At 56.5% G+C, this 14,692-nt stretch overlaps 1 protein-coding gene across 1 annotated transcript in view; it reads left to right on the top strand.

The window, feature by feature from the left end:
* Positions 1–4,328: 4,328 nt before the first annotated feature.
* The window catches only part of Jak3 (Janus kinase 3), a 12,429-nt gene continuing 2,065 nt past the window's right edge, over positions 4,329–14,692 (top strand). The window contains exons 1-22 of the mRNA XM_013354943.2: positions 4,329–4,403; positions 6,064–6,256; positions 6,420–6,543; positions 6,707–6,818; positions 6,934–7,079; positions 7,321–7,606; positions 8,142–8,264; positions 8,357–8,514; positions 8,644–8,755; positions 9,284–9,470; positions 9,839–9,963; positions 10,066–10,197; positions 10,562–10,646; positions 10,920–11,047; positions 11,719–11,851; positions 11,955–12,106; positions 12,234–12,384; positions 12,981–13,120; positions 13,269–13,458; positions 13,617–13,741; positions 13,862–14,034; positions 14,398–14,515. Of these exons, the coding sequence (XP_013210397.1) occupies positions 6,073–6,256; positions 6,420–6,543; positions 6,707–6,818; positions 6,934–7,079; positions 7,321–7,606; positions 8,142–8,264; positions 8,357–8,514; positions 8,644–8,755; positions 9,284–9,470; positions 9,839–9,963; positions 10,066–10,197; positions 10,562–10,646; positions 10,920–11,047; positions 11,719–11,851; positions 11,955–12,106; positions 12,234–12,384; positions 12,981–13,120; positions 13,269–13,458; positions 13,617–13,741; positions 13,862–14,034; positions 14,398–14,515 (3,084 nt within the window). The 5' untranslated portion in view covers positions 4,329–4,403; positions 6,064–6,072. The remainder of the gene's footprint in view (positions 4,404–6,063; positions 6,257–6,419; positions 6,544–6,706; positions 6,819–6,933; positions 7,080–7,320; positions 7,607–8,141; positions 8,265–8,356; positions 8,515–8,643; positions 8,756–9,283; positions 9,471–9,838; positions 9,964–10,065; positions 10,198–10,561; positions 10,647–10,919; positions 11,048–11,718; positions 11,852–11,954; positions 12,107–12,233; positions 12,385–12,980; positions 13,121–13,268; positions 13,459–13,616; positions 13,742–13,861; positions 14,035–14,397; positions 14,516–14,692) is intronic.

The following is a 14,692-nucleotide window of genomic DNA, read 5'->3' as shown; positions in this document are numbered from 1 at the left end:
TATGCCTCGCCTCTGTTGGTCTTGCTAAACCTTATTTACTTTAGGTGGGCGGTGGTGGCGGAGGCAGAGGTAGTTGGAGCTTCATGAGTTCAAGGCCAGTCTGGTCTACAGATTGAGTTCCAGGGCAGGTAGAACTACACAGAGAAACCTTATCTCAAAAAACAAACATCAGAAGCTTATTAATTTTTCTTTTATGTGTTGGTTGTTTTCCTGTGGGCTTAGTTGCTGCAGAGTCTACTGATATTTTAACTACTGTCAGCACCCCGCTGCTTAGTCAGAGGCCTGGCAGGACTTCCCGTCCCAGCTTGGCTGAATCTGCCAAATGTAGATTTTAACTGGATCTCTATAGTTCTGTTTACAATTAATGACCCAGGAATCAGATGTTGGGGTTAAACCTTCTAGCTCAGAGAAGCTGAGAAACAACTAGCTGAGCTTCATTTCTGAGGGAGACCCAGCAGACAAAGTATCTCTTTCCACTTGCCCCAAACCAAAAAGAGCAAATCTCTAAGCCCCACTGTAGTCCATCCTGTGAATCTCTGTATCAGTATTTCTGGCTCCTCTGTTGTCTCTATGACTAATTTCTGTGAACACGTTGCTGGCTCCGCCCCTGATTCAAGGGTAATTTTATTAACACAGTCTCGGAGTTTCTCAGTGCGATTAAATATCCTGCAAGAGTGAGTGCTTCGGTCCCGCGTCTGTGTGCCGGCTGAGCGCCTGATGCCCAAGGAGGTGAGAAGGTCTCAGATCACTGGGACTGGAGCTACGGTTGTGAGCCAGCATTGGTGCTGGGAATCAAACTCAGGTCCTCTCCAGGAGTAGCGAGTGCCCCCAACTGCCGGGCCATCTCCCTAGCCCCTCTGTTACTTTGTCCTACCACATACTGAGCTACCTTTACATGGGTGGGCCTAGGTGGACTGTCGGAGAGCTAAGCCTCCCGCCTTTCCAGATTCAGCTTCCCGAGGTGCTGGACTACACGTCTCCAGTCACCTCATGTGCCTGCAACTTTTGTGTCCTGATTCCAACTCTGCTATGCTTTCTGCGCTCCACGCCTACAGAACTCTTCCTATTGGGTCTTGAAAACCAATGTAACAAGCCGTGCAGTGCTGGCACACGCCTTTAATCCCAGCACTCAGAGTTTGAAGCCAGCCTGGTCTACAGAGCGAGTTCCAGGATGTTATTCTTAAAAAATATAGGGGGGTTCCCAGCTGCAGTGGGAAGCCACGCGGCGGAACCCCCAATGCAGCTGGCGAATGTGAGCAGACCCATGGAGCCATAAAAGCAGCTGCTAGCCCTGAAGAGACAGTTGTTGGTCCCAGGGGCGGGCTGGCGGAGTCGCCATGCAACAAGCGGCTACGCGGGTAACAGACATATAAACACAGGAAATAGCCATATAAGTATTTATTAAAAAGGAGAAAAAAGAGAGAAAGGGAGAGAGAGAGAGAGAGAGAGAGAGAGAGAGAGAGAGAGAGAAAGAGAAGAAGGAGGAGGAGGAGGAGGAGGAGGAGGAGAAGGAGGAGGAGGAGGAGGAGGAGGAGGAGGAGGAGGAGGAGGAGGAGGAGGAGGAGGAGAGAGGCAAAGCCCCGTGTGTACACCAGGAGAGAACACAGGGAGAGAGAGAGCGCGATCGATGGCGGGCGGAGGTCATATAAAACGGAGTGGGCGTGGCTAGGGCAGGGACTGAAAGAATAACACAGGACAGTCTTTATAGTTACTGAGAAACCCTGTCTTAAACACCCCTCCACCCCCAGCCAAAAACAAACAAACAAACAAAAAAACAAACAAAAAAATCAATATAATAACAGGTTGAGTTCATGGAGCCTCTCCCACAGCACAGCACCAAGGAATTCATCACAGCAAGAAGTGATCATACCTCATTTAGGTCTGCCTAAGATCTGCCCCTCCCGTGAGAGGCTGGGGGCGTGGCTCAGGGTGGAGCCCCTGCCTAGGATCCTCCAGTGAGGGGCTGGGGGCGTGGCTCAGGGTGGAGCCCCTGCCTAGGATCCTCCATTGAAGGACTGGGGATGTGACTCAGGGTCGAGCACTTGTGCAAGCAAAAGTACCTGGGATTCCATCCTGGTTACCAAGTGAAAAAGTTGTATGGAGGGCTGGAGAGATGGCTCAGTGGTTAAGAGCACTACCTGCTCTTCCAAAGGTCCTGAGTTCAATTCCCAACAACCACATGGTGGCTCACAACCATCTGTGATGAGGTCTGGTGCCCTCTTCTGGCCTTCACGCATACACACAGACAGAATATTGTATACATAATAAATAAATATTTAAAAAAAAAAAGAAAAAGTTGTATGGACACAGTGCTGTAGTGGGTGGAGACAGGAGGGTGGCTAGGTCTTGCTGGCCACCAGCATAGCTACAGAGAGCAAGAGACTCTGTCTCCAGGGAAGGAGGTGGACCGTGAGTGACTTCCTCCTCTGGCATACACACACATATAGGACGTGAAGAAGACACCTAAGCTGCCATTGTCAGGCATGGTGGCACATATGTGAAATCCCAGCACTCAGGAGACTGAGGCAGGAGGATTACTGCAACTCTGAGCCAAGTGTGGTCAACATAGTAAGTTTCAGACTAGTTTATGGTACATAGCCATACTGTCTGAAAAATAAATAAAATATTTTTAAGAGAGGAAAAGGAGCGACTGTTGCATTTCCTTACAAAAAGTTCAAAGCATACAAACAGCTGCATTTGCAAGAAGAAGGAAAATAAGAGAATTAACATTTCTGAGAAATGAGGGGGCAATGGGGACTCCACAGGGACAGCCAGGACTCCTGTGGGACCAGCCAGCCTGTCGAGACTGCAGCAGCCCCAAGTGATTTCTCACAGCCCTTGTATTCCCAAAGTAAAAGGGAAGGGCAAAAGGCTTCCTTAGCATGGCTCAAAGAAAAACAAGCATAATCACCTCCTTATTACTCAAAACATCTAGCAACCATGCCCTTAGTCAAACATCCTGTTCTTTGGCCTTGACAAGCTTGAACTCTCTGACCTTAAGTCAAGATGGGAACCGAGTCACTGTAGGACCCCACACACTCCAGCCTGAAGTGGCCTTATTTACCACTGATATCTATCTAAAAATTTAAAAATGAAGTCGGGTGGTGGAGGCACATATCTTTAATCCCAACACTCGGGAGGCAGAGGCAGGCGATATTTGTGCATCTGAGGCCAGCCGTGCCTGGTGTACAGCAAATTCCACGACAGTCAGGGCAACACCCAGAGATACTCTGTCTCGGAGAAACAAAGCAACAGCAAAACAAGAACTGGAGGTCTCAGGATTTCTCAGTTTCTAGGATGGAACTCAAATGTGCTGCTGCAAAGCCGTAAGACCCATCCTTTGTTCCACTCTCTCTTCTGCAGGTCAGGAGAGTTTGGACACGGGGATGGAACCTAGGACACTGTGCAAGCGGGGCCCTCACTGGGGCTCCACCCCTGAGCCACGCTCCCAGCCCCTCCAGTGGCGCATCTTGGTTTCCTCTGTCAATCCTCTGCCTCATCCTGCATATCACACCGGCTCTCTTCCTGTTTTTATTTCTGAAGTCTGTTTTTTCACTTAACTTTTGGGTATTGGCAGCCCAAAAGGCTTACTGGACTACTCTGCATGGTGTTCCAGAGACATCTGAGAACATAACTTGGTGTTCTTGGGGGGAACCGGCTCCTTGTGCACAGAGCAGCCACACTGGCAACAGATGGGGTAAACGGAGGCAGGGCTCAAACGGGTCTGGAGCCTGCTAAGGAGCTGAGGACGTCAGGAGAGCCAGGGATGGAGGAAGGGCTCCCACCATCACCTGCTGCGGCCTGAGGACTTCTTTCCAGAAACCCTCAGGCTGAGTCTGTGAGTTCCACGGGTCAAACTCGAGCTGTGTAGCTGGCTCAGCCGTGCAGGCTCCCATGGCTGTAGTTTTGAGCAGGACATCAATAGAAGGCGAGGTTTTCAGAGGAAGAGGTCCCCAGGAGAAGGCTCCTCTTAGCTCATCAGGACTGGGTGGCTCAGAGGTTTTGGGTTTTTCCCCCTGTGTTTTTTGAGCATTGCTTTAACCTTTACGAGGTTAAAGGTTGGGGGTGGAGTGGAAACCAAAGCCTGAAATGTAAAGCAGGTCCCGGCCCGGGCAGGCCCAAAGGGCTCCTAGGACACGCGTGACAACACCCTCGAAAGGGCTCCCTCTGTACACTCAGGTCCCCAGCAACCCCCTCCGTTCCTGTTTTGTCTGCTGTCACAAGGCTCCTACCCCAGTAGGGTGGCCTCAGCTTCACAGGTTTCTAGGCTCCAACCCCGCCCCGCCCCCAGGACGTCCTGACTTTCGGTAAATGAGGTGGCCAGGAAGCTCAGAGGCCGCACAGGAAGGAGCGGGGACTTTTCCTGTCACAGCCCGGCTGCCGCCACCCCGGCGCAGCTGCAGGTAGGAGCTCGGGGAGCGGGCACTGGGCACTGGGGGCGCGGAAGCCGGACGCAGCCGAGAACACCGCACGGGTGGCGGCAGCAGCGCGCATGCGCTGCGGGCTCCCTGCCCCCACTCTCCGGTCCGCGGCGCGGGAGGAAAAGGGCCCGAACTTTCCTTTGGTAAAAGCTCATGCTCCTTTAGGACTTGTATCTGCTTTGTTGTTTTATTTCTTTCATTTTGTAATTTGAGACTGGCTCTCCTTCTGTAGCCCTGTTGGCCTGGTCACTATGTAGCCCCCAAACTCGTAGCAATCCTCCTGCAGCCTCCTTAGGAGCAACAAGAGTTGGGGGAAATGACAATGATGATTTTATTTTTACATACTTAAATAACATTTTTAATAATTTTATTATGTGTGAGTGTATTGCTATGGCGCACTTTGAAAGCCAGAGGGCACCTTGTCAGAGTGGGTTCTTTTCTTCCTCCTGGGGGTTTCAGGCTTGGGGCAAATCTCTACCTGCTAAGCCATCTCACCCACCCTTATTTGTTTCTTGAGACGAGTCTGACCTTGAACCTTGGTGATAGGTTAATTTTCTCTATTTTCTTTATTTGAGACAGTGTCTATCTATGAAGCACTGACTGCACTAAAAGTGCGCTGACCTCAAACTCACAGAGATCCGCCTGCCTCTGCCTCCCAAGTGCTCGCATGTGACCACCATGCCTGGCATTAATTTTATTTATTTTTATTTACTTTATTTTTATGTGTTTTGTTTTGGGTGTTTATTTGTTGAGACAGAGTCTCAGTGAGTAGCCCCAGCTGTCCTAGAACTCGCTTTGTAGACCAAGCTGGTCCGGAACTTACAGAGATCCGCCTGCCCCTGCCTCCTGAGTGCTGGGACTAAAGCCCTGGGCCCCACAGCCCCGTGAACATGAGCTTCACGAATGCAATGCTTATGGAGGCCAGAAGGGGGCGCTGGGTCCACCGGCGCAGGAGATGATTGAGCGTCACCATGGTTGCTGGGGACTGAATGCAGGCTCTGCCTGAGCACCGGTGCTCTCAGCCACTCAGCCATGTCTCCAGCATTTCGTTTTCTTAATCTATTTATTTACTTACGTATTTCTGTTGTTGTTTATCTGCTTAAACCCCCGTCTCCTGCAGCCCAGGCTGGCCTTGGCCTTCTAGTGTTCTTTCCGGACCACATTCCTGGTCCTGAGGTGGTAGGCCTGAGGCTCAAGTCCCGCCCCTTGCTAGCGGCAACTCTGAGGCTGGCTGGGAACCTCCCCACTGTGGGGACCTAAGAGGCCCACAAAGTGCTGGCTGGATGTGGAGGTGAAGAGAGACCAGGAAGGGCTGGGGAGACAACAGGCCACAAACCATCACACCAGAGGCAGCTCAGCTGGTCATGTGACCTGAAGACCCACAGGGAATGAAAGCTGTCCCCATCCCTCCAAACCCCTTCTGCTTCCTGCTCAGACCTATTTCTGTATCTGCCGTTGATTGTTCATGTCTGCCTGGGGTACTGGCCTGTGTGGCTAGGATGGGATGTGGAGGCAGGCTTGGGGATCAGTTGGAGATGTCTGCCCTGGGTGCAGAGAAGTGCAGAGGGTATGACTTCACACAGAGCCAGAAGACACCGGTCCCCAGCCCTATTGCTACAGCCTCCCTGACCCGCCTCTCCAGGTTGTGCTCATGGCACCTCCGAGTGAGGAGACGCCTCTGATCCCTCAGCGTTCTTGCAGCCTCTCGTCGTCAGAGGCGGGATCTCTGCATGTCCTCCTTCCTCCGCGGGGATCTGGGCCTCCCCAGCGACTGTCATTCTCTTTTGGGGACTACTTGGCAGAGGATCTGTGTGTGCGGGCAGCCAAGGTCTGTGGTGAGTAGGTCCCTAGATGACTAAGCGAGACATCTTCAGAGAAAAGGAGTGGTCAGCCTGGGTGCTGGGGCTCTGGGGGATGAGGAGAAGTTTGGTAAGGGAGGGCCATGGGCTCAGCCTGCGTTGCTGCACTGATGACCGAGCTCATGGCCCATCCCTTCAGGCATCCTGCCTGTTTATCACCCGCTCTTCGCTCTGGCCACCGAGGACTTGTCTCGCTGGTTCCCCCCAAGCCACATCTTCTCTGTGGAGGACGTGGACACTCAAGTCTTGGTCTACAGGCTCCGGTAAGAAGTGAGCCCCTCCATTCACCGGAAGGGTGGTGTTACTGTCAGTCCACAGTAGAGGCTGAGACCAGAGAGGGTGGGCTCTCGGCCACACAGCCCATCAGTGACAGCTTGGGCTCTGTGAAGCCAGAGCTGAGTGTGCCACCCCATTCTCAACCCACAGGTTTTATTTCCCTGACTGGTTTGGACTGGAGACATGTCACCGCTTTGGGCTGCGCAAAGATCTGACCAGCGCCATTCTCGACTTACATGTTCTAGAACACCTCTTTGCCCAGGTTGGTAGTCTTCGGTGGGTAAGGTTCAACCCAGGGATGAGGACCCCAAAGCAACAACCTTCCAGGTCGGGCTGGGCAGGACCTCACCTTGCTGTCCGCCTGTGCCCGACCTCAGCACCGCAGTGACCTGGTGAGTGGACGCCTCCCAGTGGGCCTCAGCCTGAAGGAGCAGGGAGAGTGCCTGAGCCTGGCTGTGCTGGACCTGGCGCAGATGGCCCGTGAGCAGGCCCAGCGGCCAGGCGAGCTGCTGAAGACCGTCAGGTGAGGACCTGGGCCTGCCCGGTGACGAGGCTCCCCGGCCATCGCTCCCTGGTCTCAACTGGCTGCGGACCTGTGGTTCCATCGTTTTCCCTTACCAAACTTTTACACATACCTCATTTTCCAAAGCTGACTCCTGCAGACTCTCCCTCAGTCCGCCTCTGCCGAAAGGTCCCCGATGTCTGTCGCGTGTCCTTCGGGCACCTCTCCCCACCCTGAGACCCCGCGTGCTCCCACCCCACAGCTACAAGGCCTGCCTGCCACCCGGCCTGCGCGACCTGATCCAGGGTCTGAGCTTCGTGACAAGAAGGCGCATCCGCAGGACGGTGCTCCAGGCGCTGCGTCGCGTGGTCGCCTGCCAGGCCGACCGCTACTCGCTCATGGCCAAGTACATCCTGGACCTGGAGAGGCTGCACCCGGCGGCCGCCGCCGAGACCTTCCGCGTGGGGCTCCCGGGAACCCAAGAGGGGCCAGGGCTCCTGCGCGTGGCCGGGGGCAGCGGTGTCGCCTGGAGCCCCGGGGATCAAGAGGTGCTGGGGGCGGGGCCTTAGGGGGAGGGGCGGTCAGTAAAGAAGCCGGCCAGGGACGGGACCAATCAGGGGAGCAGTTAGAGACCGGAGTGGGGCGGGGCCAATAAGGGGAACCAATCCAGTGAGGGAACAGTTGGGGCGGGGCCGCCTGCGCCAATCAAGGATCGAGGCTAATCAATAGGCGGGGCTAATTTGGGGGCGGGGAATGGCAACACCAAGGGGCGGGGTTAGCTGGAGGCAGGGACTGGACCAGCAGGGCGGAGCTAGTTAGGGAGGGACCCGAGGCCTGGTTATCACCAGGGGCTGGTCGGTGGTGGGGCCGTCAGGGCATGGTGGGGGCGGGGTCAAACTGAGGGGGTAGTTGGGATTGGATCGGTGGGGTAGCTAGTTCGAGGCCCAATCCCCCTCTAGGAATTGAGGGTGGGAAGGAGGGAAAAGTAGGCATGACAGGGCTGGATCAGGGCTGCAGGCTCATTGAGGCACTGAATGCTCAGGAATGCAATCCCCCAACCTCGGTCTGTTCTTTCTTCCTCAGCTTTTCCAGACCTTCTGTGACTTTCCCGAAATCGTGGACGTCAGCATCAAGCAGGCCCCACGCGTGGGTCCGGCAGGGGAGCATCGGCTGGTCACCGTTACCAGGATGGACAGCCACATCCTGGTGGGTCTTGGGACCCGCTGCTCTGGTGCTGACCCTGGGAGTGGGGCGGGCGGCGTGGGACTCCGTTGTTGCTGAAGAGTTCTCCCACGCAGGAAGCAGAATTCCCGGGGCTGCCTGAGGCGCTGTCCTTCGTGGCCCTCGTAGATGGTTACTTCCGCCTGACCTGCGACTCCAGGCATTTCTTCTGCAAGGAGGTAGCACCGCCAAGGCTGTTGGAGGAGGTGGCAGAGATGTGCCACGGACCCATCACGTGAGGAGTGGGCAGCTGGGGTCACAAAGGGGTCGCGGAGGGTCTTGGACAGTGGTGAGGACACCCCTGGAGGAGTGGCTGGGCGACAGGGACTGGTCCCAGTCTGACCTGCCTTCTGTCTTGGCCTAGGTCAGACTTCGCTGTCCACAAACTGAAGACCGCTGGCTCCCTCCCGGGCTCCTACATTCTCCGCCGCAGCCCTCAGGACTATGACAGTTTTCTTCTCACTGCCTGCGTCCAGGTTGGTTTACTGCTGGTGGCAGGGTGGTTTCCTGGAGGAGGTGACATCTGAGCTGGGACACTATCAGGATTATTCATTTTTTTCTTGAAGAGTACTGAACTATAATCCTAGAATTATATATAATCCTAGGATCAAGTTTACAGGCCAGCCTGGGCTACATAGAGAAACTGTGCATCAAAAAATGTGAGGATGGACTTGGGGCAGTTGTCTCAAGGGGAAAAGGTATTTCCCACCAAGCCTGAGGATGCGAGTTCGATCCCAGGCACTCACTTGATGGAAGGACAGGACTGACCCTGCTCTCTGACCTCCATGTGTGCACAGTGCATCTACACGGAAACTCCAGAAAAAAATGTAATTTTAAAAACTCAAAAAAGCTCAGGGGAAAAACAAAACAACAAAAAAATAAAAGCTCAGGGACACACACATTCCCAGTGCCTGGAAGAGTGTCTGCAGAGGCTTGGAGGCTGCATGGGCTGGGGGCTCTGCTTCCTTCCCCACCGCTGCTTCAGGTCCAGTTTCCCTTCACAGACGCCCCTTGGCCCGGACTACAAGGGCTGCCTCATCCGCCGGGACCCCACCGGGGCCTTCTCCCTGGTCGGCCTCAGTCAGCCGCACAGGAGCCTCCGGGAGCTCCTCGCAGCCTGCTGGCATTCTGGGCTGCATGTAGACGGTGCCGCCCTGAATCTCACATCCTGCTGCGCCCCCAGACCCAAGGGTGAGCCAGTCTCCCTCCCCCCAATCCTAGCAGTTCTTGGCTGGGACTGAAATTGGGGAACCGGGGGTAGGAAAGAACCCGCCATCAATTTGGTGCAGTCTTCAGGCGTGGCCCGATCTGACTTCGCGCCACCCCTGGCTTCTTTCTGTGGGTGAATGTCACTGAGACAAAGCCCCGGCTGGGACATGTCTCCCCACCCCACAATGCTGCCCTGGTTGACCCAGGATAATTGGGGCCTGGACCCTTCTCACAAACCAGCACTTTCAGGTTGCTTCTCAGGAGCGAATTCTGGGAGTTCCTCAGGAAGGGGAGGGCGACTCTTGGGAACCTTTGCCTCTGACCTCTGCTTTCTTGCCTCTGCCCCCTAGAAAAGTCCAATTTGATAGTAGTAAGAAGGGGCTGCACCCCTTCCCCAGCCCCCAGCCGCACCCCGTCCTGCTGCACGCTGATGCAACTGAGTTTCCACACTATCCCTGCGGACAGCCTGGAGTGGGTGAGGGTCCCAGGAGCCTGGAGTGAGTGAGGGTCACGAGACCTTTCTCTGGGGGACATGGGAGCCACTGTCAACATCGCTGCCTCGGCTTCTTCCGCGCAGCATGAGAACCTGGGCCACGGCTCTTTCACCAAGATCTACCGTGGCCGCCGGAGGGAGGCCGTGGATGGGGAGACACACGAGACGGAAGTCCTCCTGAAGGTCATGGACGCCAGACACCGGAACTGCATGGAGGTGCGGTGGGAACCAGAACAGAAGGCCATGCAGACCTGCATGGAGCCGTTCCTGTTGTCCCAGCACTTGGGGGACGCTGAAGCAGGAAGATCACTGGGACTTAGAAGTCCAAGGCCAGAGGGACATAGGGACTCCATCAAACCAAAACCGAGAGCAGCTACTCTCTGCCTGGCGGTAGAGAGCAGCAGCAGGCCCAGCCAAGCAGAGGTCCTGAGGGTTACTGATAGGGCGTGAGATCTCAGCTCTTCCCCGAGCCCATCACATCACCAGAGACTTTCAACACAGTCTGGGTCATCTCGTCAGCTTGGTGAGCCTTGGGGACAGATGGGGAGGAACCCATGCATCTTCTGCTTTCCCTCCCCAGTCCTTTCTAGAAGCCGCGAGCCTGATGAGCCAAGTATCCTACCCACACCTCGTCTTGCTGCATGGCGTCTGCATGGCTGGAGATAGTGAGCCTCACCCTGCACCCCAACCCAGCCTTGGCCCCTCACCCACTCCCAACCCCAAACTCAACTACCTCACACCCCAGACCCACACCCACAGACTTGGTTCTCTTTCTACCTTGCTGGCTAATCACTGTGCAACATTGCACTTCTGGCACACCCTCTCTGTTATATCTCTTTAGTTGCCCTGATAGTAAAGGAAAGTCTAACCTGTGCTAAGAGCAGAGCCAGAGCCGGCTGAGGCTAGCCAAGCCACCAACCCTGTTCTCCCGTCCTCAGGCATCATGGTGCAGGAATTTGTCTATCTAGGCGCAATTGATACGTACCTGCGCAAGCGTGGTCACTTGGTGCCAGCCAGCTGGAAGCTGCAGGTGGTCAAGCAGCTGGCCTATGCCCTCAACTATTTGGTTAGTGTTCCCTGTGTTCATAGCGGAGGCCTCCTCAGAGGACAGGGAAATGAAAACGGGCTCTGTGGGGTGGGAAGGAGCTCAGTAAGGAAGAAAGAGTGAGGGACCAGGACAGGGGTCGGCTCCGAGGACTGAGAGCGTCAAGGGTGAGAACTGTACACCCACGGGTGTCAAGGGGAGTAGTGAGTGATGAGGCCACGCTGGGGAGAGGCTTTTCAAAAGCAGGGAACCTTGGACTTTTGGGGGGTTAGAAAGTTGAGTAAGAGTTCATCAAGAAGGCAGGTAGTGGTGGCACACACCTTAAATCCCAGTACTTTGTAGGCAGAGGTAGGAGGCTCTCTGTGAGTTCGAGACCAGCCTGGTCTACAGAGTTCCAGGAAAGCCAGGGCTGTTACAGGGAGAAAACTGTCTCAAAAGCAGAGAGAGAGAGGGAGAGAGAGAGAGAGAGAGAGAGAGAGAAGGGGGGAGGTCTTGACCAGGCTTGGGGCTTTCACCAGTAAGGGAGGGAGCCGGTCAGTCAGTATAATGGGACTAGGGCTACAGGATGCCAGGAGCCAGCATCTGTTCTGTTCTATCTGGGCAGCTAGGTTTTGAAAGATGCAGAGAAGTTTGTCTGACAGTATTCATTCACCAATCTCTGACCCACACTTCCATGTGTGTGTAACACTTAGGAAGACAAAGGCCTCCCTCATGGCAACGTCTCAGCGCGGAAGGTGCTCCTGGCTCGAGAAGGGGTTGATGGGAGTCCTCCCTTCATCAAGCTGAGTGACCCTGGCGTCAGCCCCACAGTGCTAAGCCTAGAAAGTGAGTACAGGCTAGCCTCCTGAGTCTGCAGTCAGGCGCAGTCGCACTGGGTGCGCACGGGTGTGCGTTTCCGGAAGATGACCGCCCATTGCTCGTCCTCCAGTGCTCACCGACAGGATCCCCTGGGTGGCCCCCGAGTGTCTGCAAGAAGCTCGGGCGCTCGGCTTAGAGGCCGACAAGTGGGGCTTCGGCGCCACCGCTTGGGAGGTGTTCAGTGGGGGACCCGTACACATCACCTCGCTGGAGCCCGCCAAGGTCGGGGCGGCCACTGAGCTGGGAGCCAGGGTGCGGGGTGGGGGGGAAGAGGGGGCGGGCGAGGTTGGGTGGGGAGGGAGGGCAAGGTGAGACCACGTGACGGGCATCTCCCTTCCCTGCCCCGCAGAAGCTGAAATTCTACGAGGACCGGGGGCAGCTGCCGGCCCCAAAGTGGACGGAGCTGGCGGGGCTCATCGCGCAGTGCATGGCCTACGACCCGGGCCAGCGACCCTCCTTCCGCGCCATCCTCAGGGACCTCAACGGCCTCATTACCTCAGGTGCCTGGTCTTGGTCGGGTGGTGAGAAGGAGGAGGGTCCTGGGAGCTGGGAGTGGGAGTGCCCCGGAGATGCGCGGGTCCCAGGGGCGGGGAGGGAAGGGTCCCAGGGAGGAGAGGATCTGGCGGCGGCGGGGAGGGTCCTCAACTGTGCACAAGGAAGCTGCTGGCTCCAACAGTCAGCGCCATCTAAGACAGCTGCAGCAACAAACGGGCCCCTTGGCTCAAGATTCCATACGCATTTGTTTCACAAGGTGGCCTCTCAAACTAGAGCGCTCGCGGCCTCACCTTCTGGGGTGCTGGGATTTGGTTTTATTTTATTAATCTTAAAGTTTTGCCGACACGATTTCTCATCTGAGGGTATCTGGGATCACAGGCTGTCCTCACTCCATGACTCTGCCCCCACTGGGGCCCATTTGTTTGTAACATTGGAGTCCCACAGAAAGTGCCTTGTCTGGACAGAGATGGTTTCCTCTCCCCACGTGGTACCCACGGGCTGGCTATAGTGCACAGAGAGGGCAATGTTCAGGTGGAGTTCACACAGCGAGTCATTTCGGTCTGAGGCAGAGAAAGATTACACTTACGCATGTGACCCCTAGATTATGAGCTCCTCTCAGACCCGACGCCCGGCAGCCTGAGTCCCCGAGATGAGTTGTGCACTGGCACCCAGCTCTACGCCTGCCAGGACCCCACCATCTTTGAGGAGAGGCACCTTAAATACATCTCTCTGTTGGGCAAGGTGAGTGGGCAGAGCGACGAGCGAGGGTGGACGGGGCGGACAGTAGGCATGAGTGGGCAGGACATGGGCGTGAGTGGGCGGGGCGGGGTGGGTGGAGCAGGCAGCCCTCAGCCCCAGATGAGCCAGCTGACCCCTCATCCTCTCACAGGGCAACTTTGGCAACGTGGAACTGTGCCGCTATGACCCTCTGGGGGACAATACAGGACCCCTGGTAGCAGTGAAGCAGCTACAGCACAGCGGGCCAGACCAGCAGAGGGACTTCCAGCGGGAGATTCAGATCCTCAAGGCGCTGCACAGCGACTTCATCGTCAAGTACCGGGGAGTCAGCTACGGGCCAGGTAAGCGGTTCGAAACCCGCCTCTATTCCCTTCCATCGGGCCCCATTGAGCAGTGACGTGAGACCCCCCCCCCCCGAACCCGGGCTTACATAGTTGAGGCTTGAACGAACCAACGCACGCGGTAGAAGGTGCGCGAGAGCTATTGTCGCTGTCCGCAGGTCGCCAGAGCCTGCGGTTGGTGATGGAGTACCTGCCCAGTGGCTGCCTGCGGGACTTCCTGCAGCGCCACCGCGCGCGCCTGCACTCCGGCCGCCTGCTGCTGTTCGCCTGGCAGATTTGCAAGGTGCGGTCAGCGCGGAGGTCGGGGATCGAGGGCCCTGGGGTCGGAAATCCTGCCGCTGGGGGTTGGGAGTCAGCAAGGGTCCCGGATTCCGGGCCCATGGGCTCTCACGGCCCCTTGCAGGGCATGGAGTACCTGGGCGCGCGCCGCTGCGTGCACCGCGACCTGGCTGCGCGAAATATCCTGGTGGAGAGCGAGGCGCATGTGAAGATCGCGGATTTCGGCCTCGCTAAGCTACTGCCGGTCGGAAAGGACTACTATGTGGTCCGCGAGCCAGGCCAGAGCCCCATCTTCTGGTGAGAAACCCAGCCCCATGCGCCGCGCCCACCAGGCCCCGCCCCTCTGGCAGTTTCTAGTCTAGCCCCGCCTCCACGGCCCGGCTCTTCACACTCCACGGGTTCGCTTCTCCTCTCTGTCCGTCTGGCTCCTCCCCTCACGCAACTTATACCTAGATGCCCATCATACAAAGCTAACCAGTCCGAAGTCCCGTCCTATCCCCATAGACCACGCCCACAGCCCCCCCTCTTATCCCTTTTGTGCCCGGGAGCCTCTGAGTCGGCTCCTGCGGGCAGTGCCACTACGGAGGTGCCTGATCACGCCCCGATGCCACGCCCATGCCCCCATACACGTGAGCTAACCTCGCACCTGTCCCCACGCAGGTACGCCCCAGAATCCTTGTCCGACAACATCTTCTCCTGCCAGTCTGACGTGTGGAGCTTCGGCGTGGTGCTGTATGAGCTCTTCACCTATAGCGACAAGAGCTGCAGCCCTTCGGCCGTGAGTACCCGCCCCGCCGCGCCCCTCCCGCTGACTCCCAGTCCCTCCCAGCGACTCCCAGCCCCTCCCTCCTGACTCCCAAACCTCTTCCTGACCCCCAATCCTCCTCATTACTCCAGCCCTCCTCTTGACCCTCAACCCTCCCCACTTGACACCAGCCCCCCTGACTCCCAGCCC

This window comes from Microtus ochrogaster, unplaced genomic scaffold, assembly GCF_000317375.1.
Source record: "Microtus ochrogaster isolate Prairie Vole_2 unplaced genomic scaffold, MicOch1.0 UNK81, whole genome shotgun sequence".
In the NCBI taxonomy this organism is placed as follows: Eukaryota; Metazoa; Chordata; class Mammalia; order Rodentia; family Cricetidae; genus Microtus; species Microtus ochrogaster.
This window is presented reverse-complemented; position numbering and strand designations above follow the sequence as displayed.